At 37.8% G+C, this 19,688-nt stretch overlaps 1 protein-coding gene across 1 annotated transcript; it reads left to right on the forward strand.

Annotated features, from left to right (window-relative positions):
• Window positions 1-886: 886 nt before the first annotated feature.
• LOC107299498 (E3 ubiquitin-protein ligase RNF213-like) lies at window positions 887-18,546 on the forward strand (the record flags this gene model as incomplete). The annotated part of the gene is made up of 17 exons (XM_015828856.1): window positions 887-1,036; window positions 1,271-1,489; window positions 2,531-2,712; window positions 3,293-3,413; window positions 6,218-6,318; window positions 7,829-8,011; window positions 8,119-8,276; window positions 8,363-8,465; window positions 8,737-8,851; window positions 10,089-10,305; window positions 10,526-10,722; window positions 11,377-11,499; window positions 14,357-14,467; window positions 15,220-15,462; window positions 16,463-16,544; window positions 18,116-18,150; window positions 18,452-18,546. Coding segments are annotated over exons 1-17 (2,315 nt in total), but the record flags the coding sequence as incomplete, so codon positions are not given.
• Between the last annotated feature and the right edge of the window lie 1,142 nt (window positions 18,547-19,688).

Here is a 19,688-nt window from a genome sequence, read left to right on the forward strand (position 1 = left end):
TTTTCCCATTCAACAATATGTCAATAAAAACATATCTTCCTTCCAAGTCCGATTCAATCAAGTTAGGCAACAACTCACTCTTGACATAAATAACTACCCCACCTCTCTTCTGAGGTGCAGGCGTTATAAAATGTACACCCAACCGTGAATTAGCCAATAATTTTTGATCCTTTGCTGTAATGTGAGTCTCTTGTAAACAAATAACATCATTTTTATATTGTTTCAAATAATGAAATATTTTCTTCCTTTTCTGTGGAGAATTCAAACCATTAACATTCCATGTCAGGAACTTTGCCATCTTTAGTGGCAGCGAGCCTCTGGAACGCTCCTTGCAGATCAGCTATCACTGATCTTTTCGGTCTCACTCCCCCCACTGGCTCTGAGATTACTTGCTGTGTTATTAATGTCAGCTCTCGTTGCTGTTGCTCTCTCTCTTTACGTCTATGAGCTGCATGCGTCATTCTCTGTGATTTTGGGCCTTCTTTCATTTCCATCAGTTGCTTAGCATGGCCTTGTTCATGTAAATCTTCACTTAATGATGATGATGTAGCTCCCTCTACAATTTTATCTTCTCTAATTCTTTCCTTTCTAGAATCTGAAGGTGGTGGTGGACCCGCTTTCAGTATAGAGATATAAAAATCCCTAGCCTTTACCACAGTGTTGAGCCGATAGCGGGTTCCCATATAAATAACCATAATAATAATAATAATAATAATAATAATAATAATAATAATAATAATAATAATAATAATAATAATAATNAAACAAAATCAAGAAAATGGTATTTTTCATACTAAATTTGTTTTATGCTTTAAAGAGGACTGGTTGACTTTATTTCCGGGGGAGATGCAAAACAATTTAAATCCCATTTTGTTTTCCAGCCCATGCAGAGAAGTTTCTAGACATCTTTCAGCAGACACCCCTGGGGCAACACATTGCTTGCTACTCGGAGGAAGAGAAGACCATCTTTTTTCACTGCTATGTCAGAGACTTTATTCTCCTGGCAATGGGTGTGACTTCAGAGAGGGAACTAAATGTGCGTATTTCAATCCTAGATGGCTAGATATTGGAGTCAAAAGCTTGCTTCGTGATGCCCAACAGCTGCGTGCTGTAATAGGTGCTAGTTAGTGAGTAGACTTGGCACTTAATTACCACTATATGATACGCAGATAAATGTGTCCCATGTATTGGAAAGACTATTGAAATCCTTATGATTCATCAGGTGATTGTGAGGAGAATCACCTTCAAATATGCTGCTGTATATTTTCAGATGTTGCAAGCGGCTCTCTTGTCATGCGTGGAAGAAATGAAGGCCGCCTCTTCTGGTGCAGGAACAAGAGTATCCTCCCTTCCTTGGGTCCACCTTGGTTATCATCAGTTTAGGAGTCGTCTGCAGAACTTTTCCCGGATTCTTGCTGTTTACCCTGAAGTGCTTCATACCCTTGAACAAAGAGAAAAGAACAGAAGCTGCACGTTGCCCAGTCAAATGGTGGGTGGGCTGTAACATTTAATCTTAATAGGAAAACGTGACACCTGGGGTGGGGTGGGGGAAGTGGTATTCTCTCTGTGTTCTTAATCAGGAGAAATGAATCTGTCTGCAAAAAAGAAGCTCCAGGCAGGTCTTCAAAAATGCTTTTATGGGCTATACTCCTAATGATTGTATTTGCTTTGTAATGGGAATACATGGGAGAATCTCCTAAACGGGGTCAAATAATAGAATTGATTTTATAGGTGTTCATATATAATACTTACTCTCCCATAAATAAAATTGAAATTTAAATAAGATATAGGTAACTGATCTCAATATATTGTAATAAAATTACAATGAAAGCTTTAATAAAGCAGGCTGAAAACAAGAAGTGTAAAGTTGACATGAAAAGAAAAATGGGGATTTTAAGTCAGTAGAAATGTAAGTCAAAATCAAAAAGTCAAACAGAAATCAAGGGGATGTAAAATAGGCCAATAAAACTGATGGGTGGGATAGATGGGAAGAAAGCCACCTAAAATCAGTAATGGTATTACAGAAGGGAACTACAGGCAGTCCTCATTTAGTGACTGATATTGGGACTGGCAACTTAGTTATTAAGCAAAGTGCTGGTAAAACTGTCATTAAATCGTGACTGTGATTATGATCTTAACTCCAGCTTTCCTTTGCTTTACAGACCTGCAAAGATTGTGAATGGCAAGCATTGATCATAAAATTACTTTTTTGTAACTGTCATAACTGAACGGTTGCTAAACAAGGCAGTTGCTAAATGAGAACTCCTTGTATTTATTTAGGGAACTATTTACGTATTTGATTTTTATACCACCATACTTGTCAGATTATTTAGCAAAGTATTTAGCAAAGTACAAAACCATAAACACAATGAGGCAGTGAGAGCATCAAAATCCAAGTTGGTCTACTTTACCAAAGGATGCTTAGATTCGATCATCTTAATGTAATTCTCTGTCCTAACGGTAGGATGAAGTGTATGTTCTTACATTACACGTGTGTTGTAAGAGGCTTCTTTATGCCTGTTTGCCATAGGTGCTAGATGTGTTTGCTGCGCTGGCCTGTACTGAAATGTTATCCTCGGCAGTCCTGACATGGAAAACTCGTGCATGGCTCCAGCAGGTGAAGGACCTTCAAATGCCCATTGAACTTGTATGTGCAGCAAATTGCAGCCGAGGCAGTGGAAGCCAATGCAGCCAAATGCTCCAAGAGGTCAAGTAAGTAAAATTTCAGGGTGGTAGAAAATGTTGTTATGGGTCTACTTTTGATGGTGGTAAGATCATTTCACGGTTGCTTTTTTCTATTGTTGATAAGTTGCTGACTTTTTCCAGTCAACTTTATAAGTTGACTTCCTATGATAATCGCATGCTTTCTAAACATCTTTAGTTCCTGTTGTCTCAGTCTTAACCTAGGTGGGATCTGAACCTGCAAAGTGGCAAGCGTGGAATGCTATGTTTGACAATCGTTATTTGTTTGAAGCTAGATTGGTTCAAGAGGACTAATGTGTACTTCAAGCTCTTTTGGCAAGAGCAGATGCATTTGTTCCTCTGCCCTGCTGCATTTGATCACATCTTAACCCCAGTTTTCAAGATGGCCTGCGTCAATTGTTAATTCCCAAAGTAATCCTTTGCTTCTACTTGAAGTTGGGCTTGCAAGTGAATTCATAGGTTTATTTGCTTCCATAAAAGGCAGTACTGATCTCTTTATTATATAGTTAGAGTCCATTTGTTTTTCAGTTTAGCTTTTTGATAGTATGCTCTTTTCTTTTTTAATAAATTAGGGTTTTTTTCCCAATAGGAACCAATGGAATAGGGTGTTCTCAGTGTCCCTCTTTGTGGAGCATGTGCTGCTTGGAGCAGAAACTCTGATTCCAGAACTGAAGGAGCTGGTGAAGAAGTATATCATGAAACTTGACAACGTAAGAATGATAGCTTCACCTGATTGGAAATATTACTTTAAGCATTCATTTATTTAGTTGGTTGTCAACAATATAAGCACTCCTTATTAATTAAAAAAAACATTTTTTCTAGCCAATCATGGATTTGCGACCAAATTTCCTATGCCTGGCAACCAAAGCTGTGAAACTGATCTGGTCAGATTCAGGCAGCAGAGTCATCTGACAGGAGGGTTCCAATCAACTTAATTAAGACCTTGTTAATTTGTGATTAGCACTTTCTGGAGAAGGCTTTGGAGAAAAACAACCTCTGCCCTGTGTGGAGGGAAAAGAAAAGGAAAAAAAACGGGTCAGCTATAAGACACTGTATGAGAGAACTTTCTCTGAAAAAGACGGCAGCAACCAGGGATCTTTACAGTGTCTTTTCCATTTCTCTCTGTCATATGTTCTCTTAGTGATCATTTTGTTTCCAATGTAAGGGCTGAACTGTGGTTGCTAAATGAGGAAAGGGTGTACAGTCTTCTCTATTTAAACATTTAGGTTAATTACTATATGTCAACCTCAGAAGCTATACTTTGTTCAATTGTAGGGAATAGGAGTGCCCCTTCCCCCCCCTTTTTTTTTTCCTTTTTGATAAGCTGTTGCTTCCTGTTCCTCCTCCTTGCGATCTTCATTTGCTGAGTTTTACTTCTATAAAGTTGTACGTATTTCCAGCTGGGTATTTCATTTCACTCTGTTATATAGTAGTTATTTCTTATTTGTAGTTGAAGAGTTAAATATATTCTGATCAGGAGATCCATGGTCTACTCTATACTAAGGAATGTGCCATTTGTTTTGGAGGAAAAAATAAGTGGAGTTTTGGAATCAGTTCATTCAGTGAAATTTTGAGAGCTACATTATGGGCACTATTATATTTTATGAGTTTGGCCCATCATAAAATACCCATTTATTAGATGGCAAACTGATGAGGCTGTTCCTCACCACACCTGCTTACATTCCCAGGATATTCTCTGCCACCTCTGCTTATCTAAACAAGGACTGGATTGTTACCGTCCAATATCTTGTTTTCTCAGAATACCTTTGAAGTTTCCTTAGATCACAAAAACATCCTTAGAAATAAAAACGAGTATTGAAGCTGATGCTTTACAGTGTGTGTTAGCTTTCTGTTAACTTTTAAAATCAAAACAATACTTTATTGTTTTTATAAAGAATATTTACATCAGCAAAAGACAAATGTAAAGTAAAAAGAAAGGGAAAAGAAAAAGTATAAAGAGCTAAACAGAAAGAAAATGTAAAGAAATAATCAGAAAAAAGTGTCTTCCGGCTTTCTTTCCAACATTATTCCTCCTCCCTCTTTGATATCCCTTCGGTCCTCTCTTAATCTTTTTTTCAGTCATCCTACCCATAAATCACTACTTTGCTCTTTTCTATTTTCAGCAGAAAGTCCCCAAAAGTTTTCCAGTCTTTTATAAAAATAATTGTTTTAATCAAATGGGTCAGTTTCTGACAATTCTGCCATCTTCTCAATCTATTCCAATCTATTGTGGGTATTTTGGTGTTCCTCCATTATAAGTGATATAGTAATCTTGCTGCAGTTTCCATATATAAAATCACCCATGAGTCTTTTCTAGTTGTCTTACCAGTAAATCCCATCAAAACCAAACAGCAGGCTGCAAAATACAATTTAAAATCAATAATCTTAATCCTCCTCTTTCCTTTGGATCTTGAAGAATTTTACATTCAGCTCTTGTTTTTTTTATTATGCCATGTAAGTCTAGATACATCTTTTTTTATCATTGCTTAAGAAGCAAATCATTTTTCAAAATAGATATTGTTTGAAATAAAAGCATCATTCTAAAGTACATTCATCTTTACCTCAAGACCTCTCCAGACAATGATAATTGTAACTTTTCTCATTTTTAACAAATCTTTCTTAATTTCATTCCACATCTTAACATAATTTCTCCTTCTGTCCTGGCCACTTTTCACAGAGTCACAATTGAGAGCGTTTTAACAAACTGCATCACTATTTGGTTCAGTGGTAGCAGTGCCTCAGACAGAAGGTCCATACAGAGAGTGGTAAGGACAGCCGAGAAGATTATAGGAAGCTTGTTTCCCATTATGCAGGACACTGCTTAAAAGCACTATGTGCTTAAAGCTTGAAATATTGTTTAAAGACCCCACACACCCACTTCATGGGGTCTCTTTCTGTTGCTCCCCTCTGGGAGGAGATTTTGAAGTATTTATAGCAGAACTACCAGATTCTGTAACAGCTTTGTTCCCTACGCCATCTGTCTGGTAAACTCACAAGATTCGTTTTTCTCACCATATATATGTATACATCCAAACTAGACTTTGTTGTTTCTCTGGGTCATATATGTGTTTGTATGTGGGTATATGCTTATTATTTTTTTGTCATGTTTATGTAGCGTATATTGGAGGTGGTTACCCTTTGAAAGCTGTATGCAGCAAAATCTCATTTTAATGTATGCCGATTAGTGTACGTTTAAAGTGACAATAAAGTTATTCAATTTAATTCTATTCTAATTATTTTGAAATAATGTACAATTTATAAATCATTTTAATATGCAGTTATTTTGCTTTTTTCTCAATTTGAAAACCAGTTTTTGTAATCAGTTCTTTTTGATCTTTCATCCTCGTGTTTTTTTCTCCTTACTAATTTAAAATTAAAACAGTGTTTTTAAAAGGTTTGATATTTAAGCATTTTAAATATTTTTTAAATGGTAAGTGAGAAAACATGTTGGTCCTATACTTCCACTTTTGGAAATTGTAATGATGGCATTTCTCTCCCCACTTTCCTCTCCCAGTGTTTTGAATGGGATTCTGACATCAAAACTATGAGAACATTCAGTGCAGTGATGAGAATGCTATGTCAGTGCAAGGAAGATGCCAGTCTATCATTTTGCAGGTAATGCTTTAGGAATGGAATGATCCGTATTGTAAGAAAGGCTTCAAAAATATCACAAATGTTTTCGTTTCTGTTGAACCACAACCTGGCATTTAATAAGAAAGTCAAGACCTATAGTAACTCAACCTGGCTCCCAAAACTCTCTTTGTAGATAGAGGCAGCAGAGGTAGGAGCCCTTATGAATGAATGAATGACTCCTTTCTGCCTTTATAGATTTGTGTTTTCCTCTTCTTCTCTTATCTCTTCCTTCCCCATGAGAGTGGGAAAAAAAGCAATGGAAGCAATGCTTATACGAGGTCACAGACATAGGTTCAGAATATGCACCAAGATCAAACCTATTTCAACATTCGTCACCGTGTTAGTCCTTTTCCTGGATGCTTATTATCTCACTGTCACATAATACAGAAATCTGAATAAAATTAAAGAGGAACTGATTTTTTTTCAAACTAATTTAAAAAACCAGGCTATAAAACAATGAAATGGCATACAGTGGCAGCATTTACAAGTTGTTCATAGGTGAATAGTAGAGAAAAGAAGGTATATTTTGAAATAAAATTCTTGCCTAGAAAGTAAATCTAAGTCAATTGGTATCAATAAAGATTATAGGGAATCACTAACAAAAGAGACAGAACTTCAGATTGCTTTAATCTTCGGTATACAGAGCTAAACTATGCCTGCTGATTCTCAGGGCTAGATTTCAGGATTCAGGAGAAACATCTCTTCTGAATGTGGTCACGTGCTTCTTAAAATTAGGTTTGTAGTTTGTAGTTCCTATTCTTAACCAGCCATGAAATATAAGTGATAAGGAGGACTCTTTTTAGCTTTGCCTATGAATCAGTTGCATCATTACATGGAGGGAAAAGATCAATTTATGGTGACTCATATGCTGGTAACTTCAAAACCAAATTATTACAGTGCGTTTTGTCTGTGGCTTTCCTTAAAGATGGTCCAGAAATTGGAACCAAACCACAATATAGCACAACCTCCCAAAGGTCTGGCATAACCTCCCAGTTCAAATATTTTTTTTCTAGTTGTTGGTGGCTTTGTGGTACCAATACAAGCTGATCACAATGAACTTGGTTTACGACAAGTTTAGTTGAGGATTGCTTACTCTGACAGAGTACGCCTCACACTTTTAGGTCACCACTGAAACACTCTTGGTGAATCTTTGCATATATTCATTAGATAGCTGTGATTATCTCTACTTTTCCTATGAGAGAAGTTATATGGGGGAAGGTACTGACACTGAGGTTAAAGCAAACCCCTCCTTTTGAAGCTAGGGCTTAAAGCAAAGTTTTTTGCCAAGGCATTTTAATTGTAATTTTGCTGCTCTTATTATATTTCTGGAGGCAGCCCTGGACCATGTTAGGAATGGGCAACATACAAATACTCTAAATAAATAAAAACAAATGTGAAGGGTAGAACGGGGCTTACCTATGCTACTACTTCATTGTGAACTCTGTAATTAAGTATATATTGCTACTTACATGTTTCTCTCTTGATTTCACAGGTTTGGTTTAAGATCATGCCCAATATGTTTGGGCGATTCTAGAGATCCAGTAAACCTTCCTTGTGATCACGTATTTTGTTATGATTGTATCAAACAGTGGCTGGGGCCGGGACAGATGATCTGTCCACTTTGCTTGGTCAGTCCACCAGATGATTACAATCCCACAGTATCTGAGGAGCACAGGTGAACCTTGTCCTTCTTAGCCAGCAGATAAATTTTTCTGAGGACATTCAGTTGCTGCATTGGCTCTGCATTTCTTGATAAATAATAACTTACCATTTTCTCCACAGCATTGCCATAAAGAAAAACACCCAGTTCCGTAAATTATGCAACCATTTTTTCATTGACCTGGTTTCCACAATGTGTTTCAAAGGCAACAATCCCCCAGAGAAATCTGTGATTGAAGAGCTATTGAATCTGATGTTTGTGCACAAGTCAGTTTTGAAAGGTATGATCATAACATTTGTTGAGATTGTTCTAACCTAAAGGGAAGGATTGTACGTTTCTCCAGACTGATTTGCATTATATCCTTAGGCCCTGAAAACTTACATACCAAATCTTTGTCTCCCTTTGATGATGTGGTGGATAAAACTCCTATAATCCGTTCTGTGGTGTTAAAATTGCTTCTGAAATACAGGTAAGATTTTCAACTGGGATGCATAAATCGGGGCAGAACATTCTACTTCAACATCTCTGTTGCATGAACTATTTTCATTATACGCCTCCTTACAGTTCAGACATCATTTTTTAAAACTTAATTGATTCTTCTCCCTGCTTCCTTCTACAACTGCAGAAATGCATCCTTAGGACCCTGGGGATATCATTTTTATTTCCTGAAAATTGTTAAAAATAATAATAAAAAAATCCCTACATTATTTGTGGATAAATGGAGGTTGCTCTTTTCATAGCTTCAGTGATGTGAAACTCTACGTACAAGAGCATTTATCACAAGTTGAAGCAAATCACATCATGGACAAGGAAGATAAAATAGAGCTGTACATGCTATTCATCAGTTGCTTTGAGGTAACTGTCTTTTTCAGATTTCTTTTAGAGGGAAATGTGGCCAGTGGGACAGTAGGTTGATGAGGAAGAGTATTATATTTGCATGAAAAAAGTGTGTGCTGCTCTCCTTAAAGAAAAAAGAGAAGGAAAGGAAAAAGATATTTGTTCCTAAAGAATCTGTAGTTATCTTATTTCTGCTATGTTTTTTGGCTCCTGTACACTTTGATTTTCTCAAAAAATTGTACATTGTGTTTAGGTCAAACTCAAAGACATGATTAAGATGCTGCTGTTATGCTATTGTATCAGAATCTGCTATATTGTAGTCAACTTTGGTTCTTAATTGATCTAGAGGAAATGACTGAAAATTTAAAAAGTAAAGTGAATCATTGTCTTTAGTCAGTCCTTCTCATTTTCCAATTTAGTTTTACATTCACTAAGTTATCAATTGCTGAATCTAGGATTGTTAAAGCAGCTTTTCATAGACCACATTGTGCCAACTTTTATTAAAATCAGCTTAAATCATGTTGCAGATCATGGCAAATGAACATAGTTTATTAATTTTACTAACTGGAGATTGTCACCATGTTCCTGATTTTAACAAACCAAATGATGTATATATGCACTGTATGTATGTATGTATCTTAGTTCTTAGTACCAGGTCTCCCTGTAGCCCTTTTTTTCCTGAATGTTTCACTTTCATCTGGAATTCTCACTTAAGAAATCTTTCAAGTTAAGGCCATTCCAGTGAACACATGACCGAGGCAGTTTCCAGTTTTGCCGGCACATAAAGTTTCTCCCATAAACTTTGGTTAAAAGTGCAGAAATCTTGATTGTACCTAAGTCAAAAGTGTAAAGCTTGAGGCATGCTTGGGCAGATTGGAGTTGGTAAATCTACTAGATCTAAAACCTACCCATTCCCTTAAGGCACCCACCAAGCCAAGGGACAATGCTCATCCTTAAGCTGGAATACTATTTTCCCCTTCATCTGCCTTACTATGAGGACAGTTAAACTTAGGGGTGGTCATTATCTCCACTGTTCTATTGCCTGCTCCCAAAGAGTAGACCTAATTATTTTGTTGAAAATATTCCAGATAGGTTCTTTGAATATGCCATCCCTGAGGACCTCAGTAAACTGTCTAAATTCTCGATCCAGCATTTTCTTTTATATATTTTTTTTCATACAGAAGAGTTAAAAATTGCTTAATTTGGAAGCTTTAACTGGTATAAAATAATGTGGAAAATATTCTTTTATTTTCAGGATTCATTGTGTGAGAAAATAGAAAATTTCCCCAAAGAAACCAAAATACATTGCTTGGCAAAGGATGGGTATTTTCTGGAAAATTATATTCATCAGTGGAACCGTTGCCATCCAGTCTCCCCAAAAATTACCATTGAGTATTTGCAAGGAATTGCCAATCTCCGTCTATGCATGGATAGAGCTGCAGAGGTGATCTTTGAACTTCACGAAACTTCAGGCAAGTGGATTATGGTAGCCACATGGAAATGCTAACTTTCCAGAGAACTCCCATAAGCAAGTTCTTATTCAGTGGAGAAAAAATTGAAAAAAATAATAATCTTTTTTTGTAAATACAAAACTTTGCAAGACAAATTCTCTTTGCAGGATATGTTCTCCATCTTTTTAGAACTGCTGTGGTATGGTTGGGAATTAAATCCCAACTTTTCTTCCTTCTGCAGACAATAGTGAAGATAAAGAAAAGCAAATCTACTTGGAAAAAGTGAGGCAGTTCTTCCACTGTATTCAGAATAACTGGCCAAACATTTACCTTGTGCGAAAGCTTACTAGCCAGTACGGGTTGGAATTCACACAGAAGCTTTTGAGTAACCACCACCATCACTGGGTATTTCCATCAGAAATAGTTGAAGAGCAACAGGTAATTCCAATATATTTCTGTTTAGGTAATTCCAATATATTTCTGTTAACAACTTATAAGTATTTCTGGAATAGCAATAGCTTCACAGTGCTTTATAGCCCTCTCTAAGTGGCTTACAGGGTCAGCATATTGCCCCCCAACAATCTGGGTCCTCATTTTACCAACCTCGGAAGGATGGAGGGCTGAATCAACTTTGAGCCGGTTAGAATCAAACTCCCTCTGCAGTGGAATGCCGAGTTAGCCTGTAATGCTGCATTCAAACCATTGTGCCACCACACCTCTTCCAGAGACGGCTTTGAACAGATAAATGAATGGGTGTCAGAAGAAATTTTTTGAAAGGATCTTTGTTTGGCTTACCTTGATTAGTTTGTCTTGCTGTGAGATATTAGTGTTAAAATAGAATGGCTGGAGAGGCAGCTATCTAAAATTAAACTGTCAAGCAGTTCTGAATGGCCAATGGATTCATGTGCCTGTTTACTTTATGGATGACATAAAAGTTTTAACTTTCAGAAGCTTCCAATTGTCCAACTTTCTAAAGAAAGTCTGAAAATCCCATTGACTGTGGTAGGGACAAGTTAAATGAATGAGTGAATTAGTACATGCAGTATGCCTTTAAGAGGTTTTTTTTTTTAATGTTGTGGTTTGTGGCCTCAGACACTCCAACCTGGTCGCATTGATCGATTCCTGGTTTGTGGCAAAGACTACAAAGCCATACGGAATGCTGTGGGGGAAGCATTGATAAAATGCGAGACAGAAGCCATGGCAGCAGCCCTGAAGGTAACTTCTTTCTTTCTTTCTGAGCAGCTTAGCTCTTCTTGGTTGGCAGGAAGGGGGGCCTTCTCTGACTTGGTAATAAGCACAAAGTCCTAGAGGATTTCTCAGATGCTCCAGTCATTTCTGTTTCTATTAGCCATGCTGGACAAAAAAAAGAGAGATTTTTGTTGATACTGTTTTTCAAGAGCCAAATGGCATTCTGGTATTTGTTCTCCAGTGTTAGGAACCCAGTTTGAAAATTTGGAAGAAAGTTTTGCTGTAATTGTTTACAAATGAAAAACTATTCTTCCTTCAGAAATAGCTCATAGCCTGTTTGAGCCAGTGAACTCCTTTGGGATTTAATTCTCATGGCAGCCATAGGGAAATTTACTCAATTTACTTAATCCTCTCTGTCATTCAAGATTACCTTATATTTGTGTGTGTGTGTGTGTGTGTGTGTGTGTGTGTGTGAGAATTTTTCCAAACAAAGCACCACACTGTAATCATTTCCTAATTTTATTTCTGGGACCTGGAGGCATTCCTTCACAAAAAGTTGAAGCTCATGCTGGCATTTTTCATAGCAATGTGCTTAGTTATCCATAATTGCTTTGATTAATAGAATCTGGGGAAAAACACAGTGGGGAATAAGAAATATGTACAAAGGATCTGAGTTTTAATCCACTTTGGTCTTATCAGGATCATTGATTCTAATTAACCTGATATCAGTGATTTATTTTGTAGAATGCTTTGAATATTATGTTTGATTGGTGTGGAAGACAGATCGGCTTACAAAGAGAAACTCAAAAAGATAAAAAATAATGTAGTCCAAATTACTTGCACTAGTTGGTGGAATAAATTGGACTGCCGGATTGGAATAGAGATTCTTATGCAAATCTGTGCCATTCCCTTGCCTGGTTTTCCCTTTACAGTTGGTGAGAAAAGTTTCACAAAACAGCTTGGTCTAGCTCAGTGGTTCTCAACCTTCTTAATGCCACGACCCTTTAATATAGTTCCTCATGTTGTGGTGACCCCCAACCATAAAATTATTTTCGTTGCTACTTCATAACTGTAATTTTGCTACTGTTTTGAATCGTAATGTAAATATCTGATATGCAGGATGTATTTTCATTGTTACAAATTGAACATAATTAAAACATAATGATTAATCACAAAAACAATATGTAATTATATATTGTGAAATATTTATTTCTAATTACAAATAAATGAAATTTTGGCATTGTAGTCCAAGGATTTCAAGTCACATTCCCTCTTCTTTTAAATATTCAAATGCATTGTGCAAAAAAATAATGGTAATCCTGTGAATTATGTTGAATTTTTATCATTTTTGATGCTGACATTTGATTGGAATTGCAAATTAATGGTGGAGAATTGGGCCCCAAGCTTCTGTAAGGTAAGCTCATACCTGGCAAGGAAAGATGAACCCATATAAAACTTCCAAGGGGAAAGATGGCAATTAATTAGCCCCCACTCCAATTTAACTGACGAGGACCACCATAATTTCTGCACAGCCTGCCAGTGCTCTCTACTCCGGTGTTTTGCATCCAAGCCAGAGAAGTTTTTTTCTCTAAGCAGGGAGAGGGAAGGATCTGCTCTCAGGAGTTAAGCCTGAAACCCCGCGTGCGGCTGCCCTTCATCCACTCACACAACCCTCTTAACTTCAAGTGTCTCCAAAGAGAGTCAGCTCAAAGTTACAATTGATGGGTTGTTGTTCCTCTTCATCTTTTGTGTTTCGTTTGAAGCGCCATTGTACATAGTTTTGCCTTCGGGACTTCCCCCCTGCTCCCGGGATTTGCTCACGCTGGGTATCGTCCCAAACTTCCTTTTGTGTGGCACTCACGCCTAAAGACCTCGGGAGGGACAGACAGGAAAGATGAGGGACACCGCTCATGCGGCTTTTTTGCAGCTCCAGCAAAAGAACCTGGGGGAAGCAGCCCCGACAACAAAGTCCCTACCACCACCACCCAATCCTCTTCTTGGACATCGCAGCCACATGAAAAACCAGCAACCCCCCCGTCTCCCCAGGCCAAGGGGTGCAGGATGAAGCAAATTTTGGTCAAAATATGCCTTCCATGAGGAAACGCTTACCTTGAGATCCTTTTTCTATTGCCCCATCTATTAGCTTCTCTATGGGCGTGGGAATATTGAGGGGGGGGGGCTCTCTGCTTTTCTACAGATACAATTTCACTGCACGATAAAAAAAATGGTTAGAAATCCTGTCAAGGCATGTGATTGATTGAATTATTTCCACCCCTCTTTTCCTCCTAAACTCCCCCCCCATTTTAGAACAATACTCGGCAGCTTTTTTTCATTATGTCAGACAAAAATGGCTGATGACAGAGAGGAGGATCGCGGCTGCCGTTGCCAGGGAATGCTTGGCTCTCCTCGCCGCTACTGTGGCTGCAGAGGCTTCAGCCACGAGGCGAACGCGGAGGTTGATTAGGGTCTGGTATCTCCCAGTCATGCCTTGAATGTAGGAGGATAACTCTTCCTGATTCCTCCCTCCCTTTTCCTACTTCTCCAGGCTAGGAAAGTCTATAGTGTCTCGCTTCCTAAGACCATCAGAAATATGTATTTTCCGATGGTCTTAGGCGACCCCTGTGAAAGGGTCGTTCAACCCCCAAAAGGGTCGTGACCCACAGGTTGAGAACCGCTGGTCTAGCTGCTTATAGGTTAGTCTAGGAGGATTTAAACTACTATGATTCAATAACTCTTTGGAATTTGGAGTGTAAGGCTGTGTTTTATTAATTCAGGTTTTATTCTGTGCTCTTAATCATTCTGTTACCAGCCAAAGATGGAAACTGTACTCCTGATTATCTTGTCTCTTTTTAATAGTTTCGGCTATTTGTATCTTTCCCTTCAGGCATATAAGGACTCCAACTCTGCACCGGCAGTTCATTTTCTTTTGACTATCTTCAGAGAGCTCACATCACTGTATAGATGCAGAGACCCAAATGCTCACCCTAAGCAGAAGGTGAATTCGTTTTCATTGTGATCTGCAAATAAGGGCTATTTTAGATGGAAAAGTCCTGCTAATCATAGTAACGACTGGGCTGAACTAAATATAGGACGGTTGTGCGCAAAACCAAGCGTTCTGTGTTTTCTCCTCAGGAAACTCACAGCAGCAGTTTTGAGCTCAGATCATTTCATGATCAAACATTTTGCACGTCCCGAATGGGTTGTGGTTTCTTTCAGGTGTTTCCATTTGGAAAATTTGTGACAAGGCTGTACCTATAAACCAGACCTGGGCATTTTAAGGCCCACATCTGGCCCGTGGGCAGTCCGAGTCCAGCCCGTGGTGGCATCGATGGCAGGGGGCTGTGGCAGGGGGCCGGGGGCAGGGCAGTGGTGGCAGGGGGCTTGGTGGCAGGGGGCAGGGGAGTGATGGCCTTCCACAACAGTCTCAGTTTCTCATGTGGCTCCTTGGGACAATTAATTGCCCGCCCCTGCTCTAAACTAGATAGGATTTCCATATGCCTGTTTTCTGTATTGCTACTTGTGTTTTATGTTAGTGGATTCATACCTGTCCTGAGGTCTCTTAGTATCACTATATTGTAATTTTCCTAGAATCACTAAAGCAGGCAGCAAGCAACTGCTAGTAAAGTGCAATAATATTAAATGAATGAGTGTGTAAATAAGTAAATAATTAATCATTGTTATGTCACAGATTAAGTCTTTTGAACCTATGAGACAATCTTACTTACCTTTGTTTCCTCCTTTATTCAGCAATGTGATATACTTAAAGAATTCATCCGGAACTCCAGAGTTCTTCCATCTGCAGAACTGAAGGCATTTGCTGAATCTCTTGTGTCTAATCAGCTCCCCTTGCTGACCCTGCCCCCTCTGTCTTTCGGCCACAACACGATGGTGATTGAAATGGCAGTTCACACTGCAGTTGTTTTGTTTTGTGGCCAGAATCAAATCCTTCAACCTCTAAGGAATCTGGCATTCTCACCTAATACCATGCTGGTAAGGAAGTTCATGCTGGACTTCTGTTAGTTTTTTTAACTTAAAGTCCTTTAAAAAAAATGCATCCTGCCTCTTTGTTAACTTGAATATTCAGTAAGATTAACAACTACTTATAATATGTAATGCAGATTTTAAAAAAATACAGAAATGAACAATGCTCAAATTAATGAGCAAGAAATCTAGAAAGCAGTTCTAGAGGCAGAGAAGGTGGGTATCAAACCCTCCGTAACTTGGGAATGTTCTGTGGCAAGAGCCTCTCTACATATTTTAACAACTGGATGGATCCATCATGGGAGAGGCTGTCCTTCAGAGAACCACACCGTAGGCCATTTAAAGCCATGTTTCTTAATCTCGGTGAGTTTAAGATGGGTGGACTTCAACTGGCTGGAGAATTCTGGGAATTGAAGTCCACCCATCTTAAAGTCACCAAGGTTGAGAATTATTGATCATTAAATATAGCATTAAATATAAACACTAACCGCTTAAATTATGTTCGGGAAACATTTGGTATAGGCACAATCTTTTACTGGTTAATAAATTGTATAATATCCCAGTTAAACCTTTCAGACATTCTTAGGAGATAATGCTGGGCAATAATAGTAGCACTTAGACTTATATAGCACTTCATAGTGCTTTACAGCCCTCTCTAGGCAGTTTACAGAGTCAGCCTATTGCCTCCCAACAATCTGGGTCCTCATTTTACTGACCTCGGAAGGATGAAAAGCTGAGTCAACCTTGAGCCGATCTAGATCGAACCTCTGGCAGTGAGCAGAATTAGCCTGCAATACTACATTCTAACCACTGCGCCATCATGGCTCAAACAAACTAGCTTATTTCCTAGCTTCCCCTTTTGTTTATTTATACCTTTACAATTTCGAGATAATTCTCAGTGTTTACTTTTTAATTATATGAGAAAATGACTTTGGAGCAGTTAAATCAGAAATAATAATTGTGTATTATTTAATATCATGATTTAATTTTTCATCTCTCCTTTTACCAGAACGCTTTTCTGCCAACCATGCCAGAAGACATGTTGGCTCAAGCTATGCAGTGGAAGTTAAAGGAAGTAGTTCATTGGTATAGTGAGTATCAACCTTTGGAGTATTTGATGGGAAAGTCATAACAGACATATCCAGAATATAGATCTGAATAAACTTGGCTACAACCAGGAACCTATTTTCATAAGTCATAGGGATATTTTGGTGATGGTCCTGAAATGATTAGCCTTGTGACCTACATGATGATATTTAAGAAAATGTCGTTGGACTATAAGAATATAGGTCTGGGGTGAAGGTGGCAGGGGTGGGCGTGGAGGGGTGGAGGAGAGAACTATTGACAAAATCATAGCCATGAAGACAATGGCTAATCATAAAAGACCATTTCATAGAAGGGCAAGCTAAAGCATGTAAAATGGAAATTAAACCTAAATGCAAGATAAAGGTGTCACTGAGCTCCAAAATACAAACCTGCTCTGTTGAAGCCAACTGTTCTCTTTCCATACTCAATCCTTATCTCCATCACAAATGTCTCTATGTAGGATTGCCCTCTCCCTTACACCCTTTCTTTTTATGAATATATATACAAGGGCGCCTTTTCCTTTCCTCTGCACCAACTGGTGTTACCAAGTATAGCTGTGGTTTCTAGCTTCTTTATGAACCAAGGAGAGATTTATACACAATGACAAAAGGTTAAGAGCATGGCATTTTGTAGAGGAAATGAAGGTGTAAATTCATTGGTGCCCATATTTAAACCAATTTGCCGTGAGATCAGGGATGTCAATTTGTGATAGTTTAAAGAAGCTCACAGACTATGATTTACAGAAATGGGAAATATTTGTAAAGAAGTTTACAAATAATCCTGCCGTAGTGGTGACATGCAACAAGAAAATAAAAGCATCACTATTTTCTGATCATATATCATACCATGTAACAGATACAGTGATTATCTGCAAAATTGCTCAATCCGTCTCTGAAAGCAGCTAGCAAAATTTATTTTTAAAAGGAGTTTTCATCAGGCAATACAGTAGAATTGGATGTTAAAGTGTTGTTTGGCTCAGCTGCAGTTTTAGTTGGAGAAAAGTAGAAAAAACCTTTGGAAAGATAATACTTTTAGTCTTGCTGCTATATGTACAAAACTTTTTCAGTTGCACTTGGTTTCTACAGCACAGGTGTATACATTTCCCCCTGAATAGTTCTCCCATTATTTTCTAAGAAATAAATGCTAATGCAGCTTTCATATGATATTGCTGTTCTTGAAGATTCAAAAATCAAACTCTTCAATGTTTATTTAAGTTGTATAATGCCTGTCTCACCTAAGAGACTGTGGTTCATAATAAAACAACAAACACACACAAATAAAAGCATAGATTAAAAAGACTCAAGTACAAAGATAAAAGGTACAAGTTAAAAGTAAAAACCAAAATTAAAAAAATAATAATCTTGAGGATTTCACAGGCAATCTTTCTGGTATTTAGTTAAGGAAAATATGACATGTTATTTGCACGTTGAATGTCTTTTTTTCTCCTTTGTTTTATTTATTTTTTACAATGTCATTAGCTTTTTGAAGTTAGATTATAATGATGAATCCTGAGAATAATTTAGAATTCTTGGCAGCATTATACTGATTTACTTTTTGCTTTTCTTTATTCAACTAGCATGTCCAAATGGTCACCCCTGTGTTATTGGAGAGGTAAGAAATGGAGAGAGGGATGTATGTATGTATGTATGTGTGTGTGTGTGTGTGTGTGTGTGTGTGTGTGTGTGTGTATATATATATATATATATATATATATATATATTGTTTAAAATCCTAAAAATCGAAGGTTGACGAATGTGACTTCGTCGAAACGTTCTCAGCCAATTAAGTCAATTTTATTACCTTGATTAATAATTTATAAGTGATATTCTAAGCACATGGTAATTGGACTAAAATGAAACAGTGAAGAACTATTTTTGTTCTCTTTTTTTAATATTTGCTTTTTTTCCCCCAGTGTGGTCAACCTATGCATCGTAGTCATTGTGTTGATTGTGGTGTTCAAATTGGAGGTGAAAACCACAGGCCACTGCTAAACTTCCAAAGAGCAAGGTTTGAATTTCAATTTCTTGGAATTCTGAGAGAAAATTTTATTTATAAATGCTGATGAAAAAAATGAGGTATTTGCTGATCTTTTGGGTATACAAATAGTTTCCCTGCCTAGCAAATTAGTTTGAATATCAACTGTGGACTCCTAATGTCAGTTTTTCATTCTTAGTAGCTCTAGCTAATTTTGATCTTAGTATGCCTACTCTCCTAGTCTCTTTGGTCTGAGGTCAGTTCATCAGTATTTATAATGTGATGAACCTAGCATGCAAAGGGATAGATATAAATGCAATCTTGCGTTCTTGGTGCTCTCTGAGCTTGGTTGTTGTCTTGCAGATGTTTCAGTACTCAAACTAGGTAACATCTGCAAGAAACATCTACAAGAAACATCTGCAAGACAACAACCAAGCTCAGAGAGCACCAAGGACCCCTCATTTCAACCCTGATCTACAAATATGGAAGAGTTTTGAGTTCAAAAAGGAGAGTGCTTCTATTGCTAGGCAAAGTTCACAAGGAAGTCAGTGGTTGTCAAACAAGCTAAAATTTCTGAGATTTCATAGAAAAGGTTTTCATATACTAAGAGCCAATTACAACAGTTTCAAGTATGAGTCTATAACTGTTAGTTGTCATCAAGAAGTCTTCCAAATGATGGAAGATTCTCACACATAGGCTGAGAGAGAACCCTTTTAGAATCCTAGAGAATCTAAGCTCCAAAGCTTGGAGATTTGATGGGATTCCCACCCTTTGTTGTTTGTTTATGATTACACAGTCATAACACATTCATTCTCTGAGAGCTTTGTCAGTCCTTTTGAAATTATTTACTGTATTTTGTGTCCTGCGTTAGATTCTTGTAAAAGAACCACAACAAGCTTGTCGCAATTTCTCCACCTATTTGTGAGCCCCATTTGGGAGCAGTAATTAAGAATTGCAGACCCTAAGGCAGCTGTACCCTTTTCACCTACATTCCTCTTCTGGGCCAAGAATTTCTCTGGGGTCTTCACATCTTCTCTCAAGCATCTCCAGCTCCAGGGTTTTGCCACATTGCTGCCAGCACTTGGAAATCACTAGAAAAATTAAACCTTTTTGAAAGGTCTGGCCCATTTTTCCCATTCAGAGCAAAAATCAGGTGGCAGTTCTGGCAATGTACA

Source organism: Protobothrops mucrosquamatus, unplaced genomic scaffold, assembly GCF_001527695.2.
Source record: "Protobothrops mucrosquamatus isolate PMUCROS unplaced genomic scaffold, P.Mucros_1.0 scaffold5022, whole genome shotgun sequence".
NCBI lineage: Eukaryota > Metazoa > Chordata > Lepidosauria > Squamata > Viperidae > Protobothrops > Protobothrops mucrosquamatus.